The sequence below is a fragment of the Ictalurus punctatus genome, chromosome 8 (genome assembly GCF_001660625.3).
Source record: "Ictalurus punctatus breed USDA103 chromosome 8, Coco_2.0, whole genome shotgun sequence".
Taxonomy (NCBI): domain Eukaryota; kingdom Metazoa; phylum Chordata; class Actinopteri; order Siluriformes; family Ictaluridae; genus Ictalurus; species Ictalurus punctatus.
Window position 1 is genome coordinate 24,723,463 of NC_030423.2, and position 18,456 is coordinate 24,741,918.

Sequence of the window (18,456 nt, forward strand, 5' to 3'; positions counted from 1 at the left end):
TCTGGGAAGGGGTACAAAGCTATTTCAAAGGCTCTGGGACTCCAAAGAACCACAGTGAGAGCCGTTATCTCCAAATGGAAAAACTCGGCATGGTAATGAACCTTCCCAGAAGTGGCCGACCTTCCAAAATTCCTCCAAGAGCACAGCAACTACTCATCCAGGAAGTCACAAAAGAGCCAAGGACGTCATCAAAGGACCTAGAGACCTCTCTTCAGGCATCAATAAAGGTCAGTGTTCATGACTCCAATATCAGAAAGACACTGGGAAAAAATGGCATCCATGGAAGAGTGGCGAGGCGAAAACCACTGCTAACCCGGAAGAACATTAAGGCTCGTCTGAATTTTGCCAAAACACACCTTGATGATCCTCAAACCTTTTCGGAGAATGTTCTGTGGACTGATGAGTCGAAAGTGGAACTGTTTGGAAGACAGGGGTCCCGTTACATCTGGATTACATTGGATAACTTTTTTTGCTTCAATTAAAAAAATAAATAAATGAAAAGTGTATTGCGTGTTACTCGGGTTGCCTTTGTTTTATGTTGTATTTCGTTTGAAGATCTAAAACTATTTAGTCTGAGATGTACACAAAAACGGAAGAAATCAGGATGGGAGCAAATACTTTTTCGCAGCACCGTATTTATGTAAGAGCGTTTTCACACCTGGCTCGTTTGGAGCATTTGTTTCAGAACCTGGTGCGTTTTCTCCCTCGGTTCGGTTCGTTTAGACATATATGAGCGTGGCAGTCGCTCTCAGACCCACACCAAAGCAATCGGGCCGAGACCACCTGAACGAACTCTGGAGCGGTTCGCTTGTGGTGAGAAAGTAATCCGAATTATGGGAACTGCGTTACATAAAAAGCATGTTTGTTTTGTTTTGGCTCTCAACATGAACATGGCACGTTTGCCTCGCACCTCCGTTTGAATCCTGCCTTTGCCCTGCTTGCCTGGAGTTTGCATCTTCTCCCCATGCTTTGAGGGTTTCCTCCGGTTAATCCGGTTTCCTCCCCCAGTCCAAAGACATGCATTGTAGGTTGACTGGCGTTTCCAAATTGTCCGTAGTATGTGAGTGTGTGTGATTTCGCCCTGCGATGGGTTGGCACCCAGTCCAGGGTGTCCCCCGCCTCGTGCCCCGAGTTCCCTGGGATAGGCTCCAGGCTCCAGGCTCCCCGTGACCCTGTGTAGAATAAGCGGTACAGAAAATGGATGGATTTAAGTCTTGTTTCTTTCCGTGTCCGCTCTACAGGTACCCTGCAGGTGTGGTGAGCCTGGCATCCGGCGGTCTCCCGCCACCAGTGGAGGGAATTGTGCCGAGTGCCGTGCCGATGAGCCACAGCCTTCCCCCTGTAGCACACCCGCCCCATGCGCCATCTCCAGGCCAGACGGGCAAAGCCGAGCCCGACCGAGAGCAGCACCCCAACGAGCAGTTGTAGCCACACACTTCTGATCTAGAGTTTTCCATACCACTAGAGAACTCTCCTGGTCCTTCTTTACCCCAAAGAAGAGGAGCGCCACAGGCTCGAAACCAGCCAAGAAAAACCCCCACAAAAACACAAAACACAACAAACCGTGACTGTCTGAAGTAGCCGACCGTTTGAACTGAAGGTGGTGGATTGTGTTCGCTCTCGCATTCTCTTTTTTAAAAATATTTTTTAATTATTGTTATTTTTTATTTTGGTGTGGAAACATAAAAAGAAAATCTCGTGGATTTGGAACAAAAAAACAAAACAAAAAAAGTAAGTAACTCCCTAAAACAAACCCTGCTGGTTTAGCTCGTAGTCCGTCTAAGTGCAGTGGGCGAGTTTTATTTTCGTTTTCTTCCTGTTTCTTTTGTGCCCGATGGGTTTCATTGTTAAAAACAGCCGTAGTTCTGAATGTGACCTGTTTGTGTACAGTTTTTAGGATATGATCAGTGGTTTGTAGAAAAGAAAAAAGGAAAACACCATAAAGGGAGGTAACCCATCTACTAATAGATCAGTTTTTCTATTATTATCATTGTTTTATTATTATTATTATTATTATTATTTTTTTTTTTTTGGTATGATTTTAAACATAGCCCCGAAAGAGGCCTGTTTTGCACACCCTCTCAGGAAGATTATTTTCCCCCTTCCCTCCCGCCCTCCCTTTGGAATTAAACCACATAATGCATCGTTTTTATTTTTTATTATTATTATTTTTTTCTGTATCTATGTGTCTTTTGTAGTCTAACTTAGGACAGTACTTTCAAAAAGTATATTCAGTGTTTGTTTATTTTTATTTTTTAAATTTTCTGTTTGTTAACTTAGCATGTACTACCTTACGTGTTAAAGGTAAAAAAAAAAAAAAAAAATCTGTCCTGTTTTGACGGAAAAGAAAAAAAAAAACCCAGTTTGTCTTGTGAAAAGCTGGCGTCATGTTTGCCTGTTTCTGTGTGACTTGACCGTACCGTGTTTTACGAGGCAGCTCCGAGCTGCTGGGGTAGTTGCAGAGCTCCATTGCCTACATAGTTTCCTTCCTGGTTAAAGTGGTAGGCTAGCAATATACATACTATATATATACTATGAGATATCATTATTTTTTTGTTAAACAGAATTAAAAAAAACAACAAAAAAAAAAAACCCCAGCAACAACAAAATGTTTGTGACTGTATGCATTTGTATGAATTATTTTAAATGAAATAAAAGTCCAAATTTAATGACATGGCTTTCAGGATGATAACACTGAATTTCTTAAGCATGACATGGCGTTATTCGAGGCGCTGATGTATACTAAAATGAAGCTCATTTTACACCAGAAGCACCGCAGCACTTTTAATTTGAAATCAAGCACGGACTGTGTTCTTCAATTCAACACAGAGAGGAGCATTTATTTCGGTTTGCACTGCTTTAGTACATAAAATATGTATATGAATATCTGTATAAACATGCATTACTACTGCAGTGCTTACCACGGCTGGTGTAAAATGAGCTTTACTGTTTCTTTAATCTCATTATTAGCCAACAGTGGACTCCACGGTAACACTTTGTCTCTGATACGGGAGAGTGGGTTCAGTTGAAACCGCTGTAACAGCTCACCCCACTCTCCCCTACCCTGTTACTGACATCTTCCGTGACATCAAAACCAGCAGCACAATGATTTAGCATGCTAAAAAAAAAAAAAAAAAAGTCCTTGAAAATCCAGTTTTCGTGATGTTCCTTAGAAACGTTGCTCCTCAATCAGACATTGATTGATTGATTGATTGATTGATTGATTGATTGATGATGTAACTGCTTCAGTTTCGATATCTGATATGAAGAAGAGGACGTCGACGTCTACTGTCTCCGGTCAAGAAACATGAAACCTGAGAAGAGCCACCAGACGGTGGATGCAGTTCATAAATTCAATAAATAAAGGGTACGATTTGTTTGTATTCGTCATTTGCCGTTATAACGTTTGTCAGTTAACGAAGCCGATTAATTAAGGATAATAGTGTAAACATGCAGTAGTGATTTAGACACTGACAGGCAAATATATTTCCTGGTTCAGGAAGTCTCCTTGTGTTACATTTCATGCATTAGTGCTGAAATACAATCCCAATCATAATCGTGGTTATAATATCCAGCATTATTATTAGGCGTCTGCGTTTATACTGAAAACGTGCTCTAAGTATTAAAAACAAAAATTTCAAATGGTACGCATGTCCTGTTGGTCGTTTCACTGACGAGTTGTATCCTGTAACTGCAGAGGTTTGTCTTGTTCTAATTGATGGCCCCCGTGATGTCCGGGGCCGTGTCTATCCTGAAAGATGTACAGGTTGTTGCTGGCAGCGATGGCGATGATGTTGTCCGTGGGATGCCACGCCGTGTGCAGGATCTTCTTCCTGAAGTCCAGGCTGTCCACACTGATATCATTCTCCCTCCTCTTCTTCCCCACACACACGCGGCGAGGCCGGAGCACAGCGCGCCGCTTACACACCTCCCGGCTCGCCTCCAAAGTCACATCACGCCGACTCGCACGGTCAAACATCCGAAAGAAATTATTGTACGCCCCCGTCATGATGACACTGAGAGAGACAAGGAGGGAGAAATGAGGAAATAGGAAATCGTTGCGGAAGTAGCTCAAAGCCGAAAGGTCGGAGGTCGCGGCCTCACCTGTCAGTTCCGTTCCAGGCACATTCAAACTTATCAAAGATGCAGTCGCTCTCGTAAAGCGCGCATAGCTTCGAGCGCAAATAATCCTGGACCTGCGAACACACACAGACTGTTCATATATAAACAATACATGTATAGTCCGAAGAGTGCTTTCTTTCTGTCCTGTTATCTCGAGTGAACCAGATCTCATGAAAAATTCATCTAAAAGTCATTCAATTTGACTTCATATGAATGAAGTCTTTAAAGAAAAAAAAAAGGTACAAACCTACACCTAGCCTTATGCATAACCTTAAACCTTCTTACGAAGTGATTTGGGCAAACTGTTACCGATTTGTTGGACAGACACACAGCTTATGTTCTCTTGTGCTCTTGAGATAACTAACTGAATGCTTAAGCTTGTAGAAGCAAAATCAAACTGCAAATTTTCCAATCACCCTACTTCAAAAACTCATAATACTGTTCAACACATTTTAAGCTTTTCTATCTATCCATCTATCCATCTATCCATCTATCTATCTATCTATCTCATTGGAAATCCAAAATGAATTAGTACTAAACATGTGACAGACTGTTGTTGTGTCATATAATTTAAGAACCAATTAGGTTCTAATATGCACATGGTCTGCTGTATGTGTAACAAAACGTCAGGACATGCTGTTTATAGGAAAATAATCAACACCAGGGTAATATGTGTTAAATAAAGAATATTTATTTATTAAGACTCTTCTAGTTATAACTACCTCTTAGGCCTGATATTGAGTGCAGGTTATGTGATTGCAGGAAAGTTATTTTAATTAATTAATTAATTAATTAATTAATTAAATTAATGAGTGCAAAATAATAACGCCTGGCCTCTTTGGGCATCAGTGTATAACAGCGGGATGTGAGAGTGAGATGAGACCTGATATATCTCCACTGGTTTGTTCTCCATGTTGATGTCCCAGACTTTAGCAGTGAGGTAGTCTCGGGTGAGCAGGTAGCGTCCGCTGTGACTGAACTTTACATCCGACACAGAGGAAGTGATCTCAGAGAAGAAGGATCGATGGGCTGGGTCCACTGACTCCTCAAATACTGAGACAACACATACACACAGAAGCAGAAATATTACTTACAGATGTATTGTATTACCCCAAAAAAAAAAGATTAAGAGAATGGAAAGTTTTCATGACACAGGATATAAGAACGTTTATTTATTTATTTGTTTGTTTGTTTGTTTGTTTGTTTGTATGAGCGATTAATAAGATAAACCATTCATAAATATCATAGCACTATGCATCAATATATTTTGACAATACAAATAGATTTGCTAACAAAGTGCCACCAAATCTATCATTTAAAAACCTACTAAGGATCTAGATTTATTTAACATCTACAAAAACAAATTATTTAACAAGGAAAATCAATCACCTGGTCAAGTATAATTAAACGTCCAATTAGCAGCTTGATATCAGTGATACTCTTGAAAACGCGACATTGTGTTGTGACATCATTTATTAGAACGTCACTATTATGAAAGGAATAAAACACTACGGGACATGCCGTTGTAGGAACGTGATCAACGATGCAGTTGTGTGTGGAGTCACTGCTACTATCCCGAATTGCTTCAAATGACAGCACATCCCAAAGGGTTTAATTCCTCTTATAACACATTATACATTCTTTCTGTATATAGTTGCACTCCGTGTTATGGAACATCCGCGAAACAAGCGAGTTCCTATAAAAAGTCATATTGAAGTAAATAGACTTTTAAAACGTTGAAAGTGCCAACACTAGAGACTCCTTCCAAAGATGCTAATGAAATATCTCCTTACAGAAAACTATACGAGTGTCTCTGGAAGTGGTTACTATAGAAAGAATACGTATTAGAATGAACACGTTAATATAAACCTGGAAGCAGGAACTACTGTCAGAGCTACTGTTATAGAGAATTAATCAACTCCTTCTGACCAATCAGATTCAAGAATTCAACCACGCTGTGGTATAAAGCGTCAAATAAATAGAATTTATAGCAACAAGGTGTTTACTGTGCTAGGTTTCTCGTTATTATCCCAAGTAACAACAACGGTTCAATGTTTAGATATTAATAATTGTTTTTTAAAAATTATTATCTTAAAACCACATGAATTTTTTTTATGTAAATGAATGTAAATATTCTCTTTCAGCACATTTGCCTTTATAAATGCCTCCAGAATCCTCTGAGCAGTACTTGTATTCACTCGGTTGTAAACATTTCACGCCTCACTTTGCTTTGCTGTTTCTGTACAACTACTAATCTGATGTCTGTGTTTCTCAGACGATGAACGCAGGACGAGTGAAAGATACTTACGTTTAGCGGGTCGGTCACACAATGCGCGAGATCTCATATCACAAAGGCGTGTAGCACCTGCACTGCTACTGAAGGCCAGTAAGTGGCAGTGATGAGGGTGAAACTCAGCCACTGTGATCACCTCACTCAGGTCCTCCATGTTTTCTGGCTTCAGGTCAACAATATCTGAGAAAGGTGTTCAAGGAAACACATACACACACTGGATACACATACAGTTGCAGCCATAAGTTTATATACGCCTTGCAGAATCTGCAATATGTTCGTAATTTTTTTTAAAGAGAGAAACAAAAGAGCCAGGGGTGTGTAAACTTTTGAACAGGATGATCGGGGTAAATTGTTATTATTATTATTTTGTTTAATTATCTTTTTTTGTTGTTCATTTAATACCGCCCTTCAGAAGGTACATAAGATATTTACATGTTTCCCAGAGAACACAATAATAACAATTTACATTTACGATCGTCCTGTTCAAAAGTTTACACCCCCCTGGCTCTTAACATATCGTGTTGCCTTCTTGAGCATCAGTGAACGTTTGCACCTTTTTGTAATAGTCGTGTACGACTCCCTCAGTCGTCCTCAGTGTGAAAAGTTGGATCTCAAGATCATATAGTCGTGTTAAAAGGAAAGGAGTCAGATATGTAGAAGATGCTGGAAAAGTTAAGAATGTGCAGGACCTGGAGGATTTTTCTGAAGAACAGTGGGCAGTTTAACTGCTCAGGACAAACACGGGACTCGTGAAGAACTCTCACAAAACATAAGCACATCCAGGTAACGACACACGGGATTAAGAATCGACCGTGTGTAAACTTTTGAAGTGGTTCATTTTTGTAAATTCAGTTATTATCGTGTCTTGTGGATTATATGTAAACATCTGTTCTGTGAAATAGCTTATTCAGGGCAGAACTAAATAAACAACACAATGCACTTTTTAACATTTTGCAGATTCTGCAAGACGTATGTAAATTTATGACCTCAACTGTACCAGCATGTTTTTAGTGGGTGGGAGGAAACCAGAGTGCCCAGAGGAAACCCACACCGATATGGGAAAAACATGCACAGAAACTCCACCTGGACAGTATCTCGAGCTCAGACTTGAACAGACGATCATATTCCAGGTAGACCCAAATAATTCGATTATTGATTTTCGTCATCATAATAGCTGCGTTTACATGGACAACAATAATCCACTCTTAATCCGATTAAGACCATATTCTAATTAAGAAACTACCATGTAAACAGCTATTTTTACTTACCTTAATCTAATTAAGGTCATAATCGAAGTAAGCAATAATCTAATTAAGACAGGTGGAGTACTCTCGTTTTAGTCGCATTATGGACGTGTAGTAGTGACACGTAAACACCTTAATCACATTATGAACGTCGTGTGGGAGTTTTCACCGCATTTTGCGACAGGACACGATCACACACGGCAATTTTATGTTTTACGGTGAACAAGAGAGTTCGGCTGTGTCCCAAATCGCATACTTTCCTACTATAGGCCTGTAGTGGGGAAAAATACATGTATCTCGGCTACTATATAGACGGTAACTACGCGATTTGGGACACACCCACCGCTTCAAGCAGTTGTCTATTAGCACGTACAGCATGACAAATAATTAACTGCACTTAAAGCGTTCGTAAAAAAATAAAAATAAAAACACCCAAAACTGTATACGGTACCATAACGAAGACGAACTGTACGTTGATACGTGAAATTCTGGAGGGACGTCGGACGGCGTGGCGCGGTGACGTAATGACGCGGGCTGTTAATCTAATTATGTTCTAAAACATGTAAAACGGGAGCATGACAGGAATATTCTAAAAGCGACTCATCTAAACACCTTAATCACATTATTATCTTACTCAGAGTAAGGTCAATAATTAGATTAATGCTGTCCATGTAAACGTAGTCAATATTGTGAGCAATTCAGCCAAATGTATCCAAATATACCATAACAACAGATCAACACACCCAATCACACTTTCAGAAAGCTGTACGGGCAGGATACTGAAGCTGCGATCTGTGATATTGAGATTCCACAGGTTGATCCTCAGGTCATCAGCTGACAGGTAAGTCTCACAGTCACTGTTAATGCTGATAGAGTTGATGTGATAGGCATGAGCATTAGAAAACACACGCCGCGGAGACGCTTCCACCAGCAAATCCATCGGCCGCAACACAGGGACCTACACAAAAACACACTTCGAGTCAAATAAACTGTGCAAATGTTTGATCTGTGATCTAAAAGTTGTTGTTGTTTTAAATTATGGCCCTGATTGTGTTTAGTGCTATTTTTAACTGTGTATGTGTTTTATAAATCCATCAACAACTGTTCGATATCCATGAGAGTAGAGTATTTTTGTGAATTTTTTGAACAAACGATCAAAAGTTTAAACAATAAAGACAAATATTCACAGCCTTCTTTGTTCATATTTACCAATATTAGTGGCTTGATATACAAGTCATTCAGGGTGGATTTTGCCTTTAAGTGCAAATAATGAATGAATAAGTTTTGTTCATACTCGAAGGGTGCCAATAACTTTGGAATCAACCACCTAATTGTGCACATACAGTCGAGTACAAAAGTCCGAGACTACTATTTAAAATGCTTCTATATTGCATTCTTTTCTGATTTACTACAACTATTTTCATTACAAATGGGATTATTGATAACAACCTGAGTTAAAAGTAGAATCTTTGAAATATGTACTTGAATTTCAGAGCTTCTTAGTAATTGGGACGTCACCCTTTTGGTTTAATGACAGTGTGCACTCGAGCTGCATGCACTTCACAAGTTTGTGTAAAACCTTATGATCCGTTTTAGATCTAATCCATTGGAATGTCGCCTGAACACACGCTTAAATACAAGAGATTATGCATGAGGAAAATCTGTCCTTTTGTATACAAAGCAGTTAACATGAGAAACAGCACAACTTTGCTTACATTTAAACAGAGACCTATAAATAGTGCCGAATCTTGAATATTAAATAGATTAAAGATATTACACTTTTACTTTCTTCGTTTGAATTATTTCAAAATTCTCAAACCTTTTGCTTATTTCCAATTTTAAATGGAAAAAACAAACAAACAATAAAATCCCAGATTTTCAGTGTGGTCTCAGGCTTGTAGCTTAACTGTGTATACAACTGCACCTGAAGAGATGTGATTCTGGAAATGTCCTTCATCCGGCCCTCCTCGTCTTTCAGGTTGTAACCTTCAGGCCTCTTGTCTCTCTCGCTTACCTTCCACAGCTTAATGGTCTTATCTAAAAAAAAACAAAAAAAACAAAACACACACGACAAAAATAACAAATAAATCAGACATCATTGAAGATACACTCAATTAAAAGTAGACATAGTGTGAGGAATATATGTAGAACCATTTGGTATTAAAAGTAAAGACTACTCTGATTTATCAAACTCAATGTATTAGTCACCGTTGGTGGTCAGGAGGAAGTGGGTGGAATTGATCTGAGGTAACCAGCGGATCTTATTGATTTTCTCCTCTATCTCTAAGCTCTTCAGGCAGTCGAACTCCGGCTCGTGGCTCTGAAATGTGCTGTACACATTATATTCCCCCTGAGAGAGAGAGAGAGAGAGAGAGAGAGAGAGAGAGAGAGAGAGAGAGAGAGAGATGTACCATATCACTATATTAACTATAAATTGTCATACGTTTCCATTAACTCGTTTGCACGTCTTTGCCCAGAGTGCAGTCGAGTAAAATCTTACCTGAGGTTCTCTTTGAAAGATGACCACTCTCCCACCCTTGTCCCCTGTGGCCAGGAACTCTCCTGATTGGCTGAACTCCACCGTAGAGATGACATCAGCTGAATCAGGGTTTGAATGAAACGCAAAAGAACAATTCCAGCATTACGGAATGTGACATAATATGAACCGACATTCACTTGCAGAGCGTCTCACACAAGATTAGCATCAGCGTGCACATCTGGTCATGTAACCATTCACGGAGGGCTGACATTCTACAAGTAACTTCTATATTGCAGACACAGCAGTTTATCAGCGTTATAGATACTCTATGACATCACATAGACAGTGTTTGGGGAGCCAATAAATACATATATAATATGAAAAAGACTTATGAACATAAAGCAGAGTATGTAGATCTGTTTGTAAATACATCACTGAGGGAAATCTAGCATTATGTACATCCATCCATCCATTTTCTATACCGCTTATCCTACTGGGTCATGGGGAACCTGGAGCCTATCCCAGGGAGCATCGGGCACAAGGCGGGGGACACCCTGGACAGGGTGCCAATCCATTGCAGGGCACAATCACACACATACACCTATTCACACTTTACGGACAATTTGGAAATGCCAATCAGCCTACAATGCATTTTATACATGGAGAGGAAACTGAAGTACCCAGGGATTCAAACCCCCTGCCCTGTACTAACCACTAAGCCACCATGTCCCCCCTTCTGCACTATAAACGGAGAATTAACGTTCAATTAACAAAATGGTCAACATTATTATTTGTTTTGGAGCAATCCTTGATCTAGATTGGAAAAGGCCAAAAATATATACCACTCTAATTAGGCAGTTCGAGCACACCACATAGTAATGTCTGTCAGTAAATATTAGCATGGTCATGAGTCTTCAATCAGTAGACTTTCCCTCCAAGTGTGCTTGTCTTTAATCAAGTACTCATTTAGAGTTGAATATCTGACAAAGAGCAGTAATAATTTCCTCAAAGATTTAGGTTTCCTTATTGAATTGATATTTCTGTATCGTTTTTTTTTTTATTTTGGTTTGTGTCCAAACAAATCGTTGCATTTTATTTGTGCAAAAAATACATGTACATAATTGTCTCATCTGTTTATCACTTCTTGTTTTTTTTAAATATTTATTTTAAATCCATATTTAAAAGGTTTACTCGCTTAACCTGGTGAAAATTCTGAAAATGCTTACAAATATTTGAAGATTTTGCACAAAAAAATGGTTATAACATTATTATTATTATTATTATTATTATTATTATTATTATTATTATTATTATTACAGCACTTAAAAGAAAACCGGTGCAAACTAATTTTTCTAAACTGTGGTTTAACCCACAGTAATGTAATGCGAGTCATCTTCTTGAGTTTGTGGTGTGATTACTCATATGAGTAGCTACTAAAATGTGACCACTGGCATGTGGTGAATGTTTTCTGGCCACATTAAATGAGACGTGTGTAGACATCAGACATGATGTAACGGGCACTGTAAAGGTGTTGTAAAAGTGAAGCTCATATGCATTACCATCTGTGTACTCCGGCTCCAAGGCCGAGAGCTCAGATCGGAGAACGGGGCTCAGCATTATTGGACGTTGTTACAGCAGCTACATCTGAACCAATCCTGTGAAAGGGGAGGGAAATTTCTGAAAATCCTACACAAATTCAATGTACTGACAGCATAATGTCTTGATTAGGTATTTAATATCTGATGGAATCAGTTGACACTCAAACACACTCTTGCACACACACACACACACAGAGAGAGAGATAGAGAGAGAGAGAGAGAGAGAGAGAGAGAGTGAGAGCGACAGAGAGAAGGACACTGAGTACTGAGATTAGTGAATCTTATCCTGATCCTGCAATTGACGTAAACAACAGATTTTGAGGCAAAATGTGACACAGATCACACACACACACACACACACACACACACACACACACACACACACACACACACACACACACACACAATCTGTCTGGTTCACAAATCGTGGATTATCACAAAAAGTGTGTTTGGAGTTACATCATATTACTGAAGACAACAAAATCTGTCCTGGGAAGAGAATTAGCTCTTTATGAGATTTTGTCATATAAAATGACAACTTTTAAAAGGTCGTGACAATTAAACCCATAAAATAACATTTTGAGCTGGGCAATTTAATGATCTGATATTTATATCACAATAAATTACAACCTAGTTTTCTGAGAGCATTATGAATATTGTCGGTACTCATATAACACCGTCTCCACTGTAGCAAGCAGCCGACTGGATGTTTAAAGTGAATTTTGTTTGTTCTTTCATTATAGCAGTTATAGCAGTGCCTATATATATATATATATATATATATATATATATATATATATATATATATATATATATATATATATATATATGTATATATTAGTTTACTTAGACCTTGCACCTGCGTTATGATTGAAATGTTAATAATTTAAAAAGAATAAGACGGACCATAAAAATTTCATTTAGTTGTTTATTTAGTTCTACCCTGATAATCTATTTCACATAACAGATGTTTACATACAGTCCACAAGACACAATAATAACCGAATTTACACAAATGAACCGGTTCAAAAGTTTACACACGCTCGATTCTTAATCCCGTGTGTCGTTACCTGGATGTGTTTATGTTTTGTGAGAGTTGTTCACGAGTCCCGTGTTTGTCCTGAGCAGTTAAACTGCCCACTGTTCTTCAGAAAAATCCTCCAGGTCCTGCACATTTTTTACTTTTCCAGCATCTTCTACATATTTGACTCCTTTTCCTTTGAACAGCGACTATATGATGTCGAGATCCATCTTTTCACACTGAGGACGACTGAGCGACTCGTACACGACTATTACAAAAGGTGCAAACGTTCACTGATGCTCAAGAAGGCAACACGATACATTAAGATCCAGGGGGGTGTAAACTTTTGAACAGGATGATCAGTGTAAATTGTTATTATTTTGTCTCCTGGGGAAACACGTAAATATCTTATGTACAGTAGCTATCTTTATATCGGACCATTCACTCATGCCCACATGAAGGAAAAAAAACTTTTTCGTTGCATCCCAGTCCCAATGCTTAACTCTAGTCTAAACCAGATGCCCCATGAACCTTTCAAGTGTTCTATAAGAAAAACTAATTCTCTCCTCCTATTCATATCTATATTAGTATTTAAAACATATTATCTGAATAATGCATTTGTATTATAAATCGGAATAATATAGTATATATATATTAGATCAGGTCTACTTCCTTCTTAAATTGTTTCCTTTGTAAATATGAAATAAATAGAATTTAAATCAGTGGTTCATGTACATCTATTTTTGTACTGGTACCTAAATATCTATATAAATATCTAATAAATACATATTGTGTATTCTTAAAAAAAAAAAAAAAAAAAAAAAAAAAAAATATATATATATATATATATATATATATATATATATATATATGTATATATAAGCCTCCAATTATTGTCAAACTCTCTATAGTAATTTTTGTCACACAGCCTTCATTTTATTTCAGCTGTCACATGATTGATGTCCACTTCATCAGAACGAAAGTTACAAACATGTTAATGTATAAATCCATTTTAAGACATATTAAAGCATTTTACATGTCATTTAAAATAAATAAATAACTAAATAAAGACACCAGTATGAACAAATACTGTAATGTGCCAAATTAAGTGTTTAAAGCGAGAGACATCTCAAAAGGTCTGGATTATACACTCCGAGAAAAAAAAAAAAAAAAAGACGTAAATTAAGGTAGAAACCTTAATGGTACATTAGTTTCTTCATTAAAGGTCTTACAGCAATGTTTCCCAACCTCAATCTAGACTGCAGAATCTGTCACTATCTTCAAAAAACAGCTAAAAACCTACCTCTAACCCCTAAAATGCTAACCCTACATTATCCTATAAAAAACAACAAAAAAAACCTTACTCTGGCTCTTACACCTCGACTCTGCGCACTTTGCTTTTCTGGAGCTCAATTAAAAGATCTTGTATAGTAGCACTACTTGTATTGTTCTCCGCTTGATATATCGCTTTGCTTGTATTTCCTCACTTGTAACTCGCTTTGGATAAAAGTGTCTGCTAAATGTAAATGTAATGTTCCAAGTAGAACGTCTTTACGAAGATAAAAACCCTGAATGATCCAAAGGAGCCTTAAAGATGTGTTTAAGTGTAAAGAGTGTATAACATCAGTATTGTAGGATATTACATTTGGATATTAATAATACACTTTTCTGAGAGTGTTATGTCTGTCACTTGGTCACTTTTCTGAAACCGACACGCTCACGGTGACATGTAACTGACGGATGTGAAAGTGATTGAGATTTTCATCCTTTTCCTCATTCAATAGTTTATTTAGCAGATAAAAATGAACTTACGTCTATACAATGTTTCAACATGACATTAAAGAAAAGCCTGGGATTTCAATCGTTTTTTCCTCTTTCTTGAAGTAAATAAAAAAAAAAGAGAAAAACGCAGCATGTCATGTTACCCAGAATTTCCAGTGTTGGACATCTTCAACTGACAGATTTACCTCGAACTATTACAAAGCGCTGACACTGGAGACTCCTTCCAAAATGGTGAATAAATGCCTCCTTACAAAAAAACTTAGCGCATCAACGATTACACATTCTTAAATCTGCTTAAGTGAAGCGTCCGCTGTACAAGGCCCGGTGAATTAGTTCTTACTGCTGAAAGCGTAACATGTTAGAAATAACAAGCAGATGAATATAAGGCTTGCAGTCAGCGGCTGTCGTGGAAAATTAATCAACACCTTCTGAGCAATCAGAAAATCGAGAACAGCAGTGTTGTGTAATTTCAGTTAACGGATCAAATGGGCCCAGTGGATCAAAACTAATGCTGATGTGTACTTTCCCCACAGTACACAATTATGACCAAAAGTAAATGGGTACATTTTCAAAAACCTTGAAAAGAGGCACACGGTTTCTGTCATAGGGGTACTCAAGGTCTGAAATTCAGATACTCACACCTCTGGGGAAATGTTGTGCTACTGTAACTCACACTTTTTTTTTTTTGTAGCAAATCATAATCATGATACATATCGTGTTGTGGAAATGTCTCTAAGTATTGTGATATGATCTTTTGACCATTTCGCCCAGCCCTATCTCAAGACACAGCTTTTTTTTTTTTTTTACTAAGCCCTACTCTGCTCTCTCTTTCATACACACACACACACACACACATCTTTCTTACCCTCAGTCACATTGTTGTACCTTCGATCCTCAGATTTGTGGATGTTGGTTTCTTCATTCGCCCCCATGGCTGAGCTCTGAGTGTGTGCGTATGTGTGTGAGCAGTGGTGCATCCATTCTTCCTACATCAGCACATCCACTTGCTGCAAAGCCTTATGGGGCAGGAGGAATCCCAAGCAAAAAAAAAAAAAAAAGAGTGTGTCACGCACACACCCACACAGACGCTCTCCTGTATCAGCTCACCTACAGGAGACACACACACTTGCCGGTGAAGAGAGGAACGGCAGACGAAGCCAACGCTCTAGCCAGGATAATCAGCTGCTGCTCAAGTGCTGATGTGAAGCAGACCTCGGTGTAGGCGTATTGACGTGTGCGTGTGTGTGTGTGAGAGAGAGGGAAAGAGAGAGGGAGTGGAAATCGGTGTGTATGTTCTGCTGCATAGACTCCTCCCCCTACACTGAGAAACAAAGGTCCTGACTGACTCAAGCTTAGCCAGTCTTATGTCAGATTGAGAAATCTAGCCAATCAGAGAGCAGCGCTCGGGTTTCACGGTCCTACAGCCTGTGTTGGTTGCCTAGCAACCGCATCATTTTACCAGGCATAAACAGGATTGTGGGGGAGCAATGCAAGATAAGTGTGGGTACAGAGAGACTTTCCAATGATCAAATTCTCAGCTAATATTTTTCCTTCATAAAACTTTATGGAAATTTATGAATATCCTTAAGCATGGACCTACTTTTAATAAAAATGGAATAATGTGGATGAGGAAACTGGCTTATGTTCCACGTGTCCATTTTATTATATTTTTAGGTTAAGTAAATGGAAATTATTGATGTTTTAAAGCTGCATATAGGACCAATTCACTGTCTGAACAGGTTGTTTTGTTCAGTACCACATACTTTTGATACTAATGGCCATTTTATATTTTTAGTGCATGTAACAATGGAATGTATCAAATCCAAATATAAATCATCATAAAAGAAACTTTTATTAAATGTAAATGAGTTGCATAGAGTATGAGACTTTAATCAAATATGGTCATGACATCCATCCATGCATTTTCCATACCGTTTATCCTACACAGGGTCACGGGAAGCCTGGAGCTTATCCCAGGGAACTCGGGGCACAAGGTGGGGGACATCCTGGACGGGGTGCCAATCCATTGCAGGGCCCAATTACGCACACCCATTCACACATTACGGACAATTTAGAGATGCCAATCAGCCTACAGCGCATGTCTTTGGACTGGGGGAGGAATCCGGAGTACACGGAGGGCAGAGGCGGGAATGGAACCCCCAGCCCTAGAGGTGCTAACCACTAAGCTACCATGTCTGGTGATGACATAACTTTTTCAATTAGAAACCTGAACAACAAAAATAAGTTACAGTGACTCAGTCACATGATAGTCACATGACTATCTCCTAAAAAACCTAAAGGACTATCTCCTGTAAAGAAACCTGCCTACAGGCTCCTTTATGCACAGCACAGTTTTGCAACACCAATAATTCTTTGAAAGTAACAGGAAGTATATTACAATACACTGAGAAACATTTTCGGGGGGTCAGAATGTTTGCTTTTTTAACAACTGACCAGTCCGTGTGCATTACAGTGCGATAATACGAATATTTTATTTTAATGGATACTAAATGAATCGTGTGGCTCTTTTTCTACAACAACCTTTGATGCAGATTATAGGTTAAAAAATAATATATATCATGTAATTTTCTTTTCTTTTAATACATTTTAGACTAAAATGGTAAACTTATATTTCATACATACACATACATTCACACACATTCCTGAAAGTCACACTTACAGTATAGTATGAAAGTGCAAAGGCTAGCTGTCTCGCTCTGCTGACATCATATTTAAGACTACCATCTCGAGTTTTTAACAGTGCAAGGCATATTAACAATCTATTACATTTTATTCAGATATAAAATGTAATATATACTTCACATATATATTTCAGAGTATTTGTTTAATCCAGTACGCATCAGATCCTCTCCTTTGTCTAAACATTACTAGTTTTATAAAGCCAGATCCTTTAGTTCTGGTTGAGTGAAACAATTCTAATAATACACAGCTATTTCTAGAACATGTGTCGATGTGAATGTCTTTTTTTAAGCAAAACATCCTGATAGATATTAGAGTAGGCCATAAAATGTAACATTTGGACTACGTTTTTATGTCTAAACCCACAAATCTGCTCAGTTTAAGAAGAAACACAGTTTAGAAAAATACATTGGGTTAACAATGTTATAAAAATATAAAACATGTACTCCCTTGGGGATTATAAAACTTTATCTTAAGTCACCGGAAATCTGTTGCATCATCTGTTTGGATCAGTATTACATAAAAACCTACAGCACCCAGAAGCCCTTGCTTAGCAGGAATTAGCAGGAGAGACAGACAGAACAAAGTACTATTCAGACTGGATAATAATAATAATAATAATAATAATAATAATAATAATAACAACAGCAACAACAATAATAATAATAATAGTTATTATTATTATTATTATTATTATTATTATATGAAGAAGAAATCACTTCTAAAGTCATTTTAAATGTTGTTGATATTTTATAGCATTAAACAAGGCCAGTACTTGGTTTTGGATTGGTTTTGGTGGGAGAAAATACAAAAGAGCACTTTCTGGAGTATCTTTAAAGTGCAAAACCTCTTTTTTTTTGTTGTTGGTAAAAACAGAATTTTTACCAACATATCAGTTTCGAAGGGATATACTGTATATTACCTGGGGTTATTTATACTGCTCATTTGATACTATGGTATAAGATGGTGTAATCTTTCCAATTCCTGACATTGGGCCTCATTTATCAAGCTGGATAAGAACGAATTTATTCAGAAATCGTTCGTACAAGTGTTTACACAAGAAATTTGGTTTCCATGAAAATCCTGTAAATTCGTTTAAAAAAAAAAAAAAAACCCCCCCAAAAAAACGTTCGGATCCTACTCGTGCTCCTGAGCGTGTGTAAATTTATCATTCAATTATGACAAAAGAAATGGCACCGTATAAACAGAAGACGGGC

The 18,456-nt window shown here is 38.0% G+C and overlaps 2 protein-coding genes across 3 annotated transcripts in view; one reads left to right on the forward strand and one right to left on the reverse strand.

The window, feature by feature from the left end:
* The window catches only part of LOC108269017 (C-terminal binding protein 1), a 30,404-nt gene extending 27,732 nt beyond the window's left edge, over positions 1 to 2,672 (forward strand). For both annotated transcript variants that reach the window (XM_053682009.1, XM_017474490.3), the window contains exon 9: positions 1,242 to 2,672. In XM_053682009.1, coding sequence (XP_053537984.1) covers positions 1,242 to 1,428 — 187 coding nt within the window. In that variant the 3' untranslated portion in view covers positions 1,429 to 2,672. The remainder of the gene's footprint in view (positions 1 to 1,241) is intronic.
* On the reverse strand, positions 2,008 to 15,555 carry ppp2r2cb (protein phosphatase 2, regulatory subunit B, gamma b). The gene is made up of 10 exons (XM_017474489.3): positions 15,405 to 15,555; positions 11,698 to 11,793; positions 10,160 to 10,257; positions 9,868 to 10,009; positions 9,584 to 9,696; positions 8,440 to 8,617; positions 6,431 to 6,595; positions 5,006 to 5,175; positions 4,105 to 4,196; positions 2,008 to 4,016 (listed from the first exon to the last, which is right to left on the reverse strand). The coding sequence occupies exons 2-10, from the start codon at positions 11,753 to 11,755 to the stop codon at positions 3,668 to 3,670; spliced, it is 1,365 nt and encodes a 454-aa protein (XP_017329978.1). The 5' UTR covers positions 11,756 to 11,793; positions 15,405 to 15,555; the 3' UTR covers positions 2,008 to 3,667.
* Positions 15,556 to 18,456: the final 2,901 nt, after the last annotated feature.

Bases quoted from the DNA above. Each gene is read 5' to 3' on its own strand.
- ppp2r2cb (XM_017474489.3), bottom strand. From the start codon at position 11,755: ATGCTGAGCCCCGTTCTCCGATCTGAGCTCTCGGCCTTGGAGCCGGAG. The intron at 10,010-10,159 runs GTAAGATTTTAC...TCTCTCTCTCAG, and splicing joins TCTTTCAAAGAGAACCTCAG to GGGGAATATAATGTGTACAG. The intron at 5,176-6,430 runs GTAAGTATCTTT...GTGTTGTCTCAG, and splicing joins GTGTGACCGACCCGCTAAAC to TATTTGAGGAGTCAGTGGAC.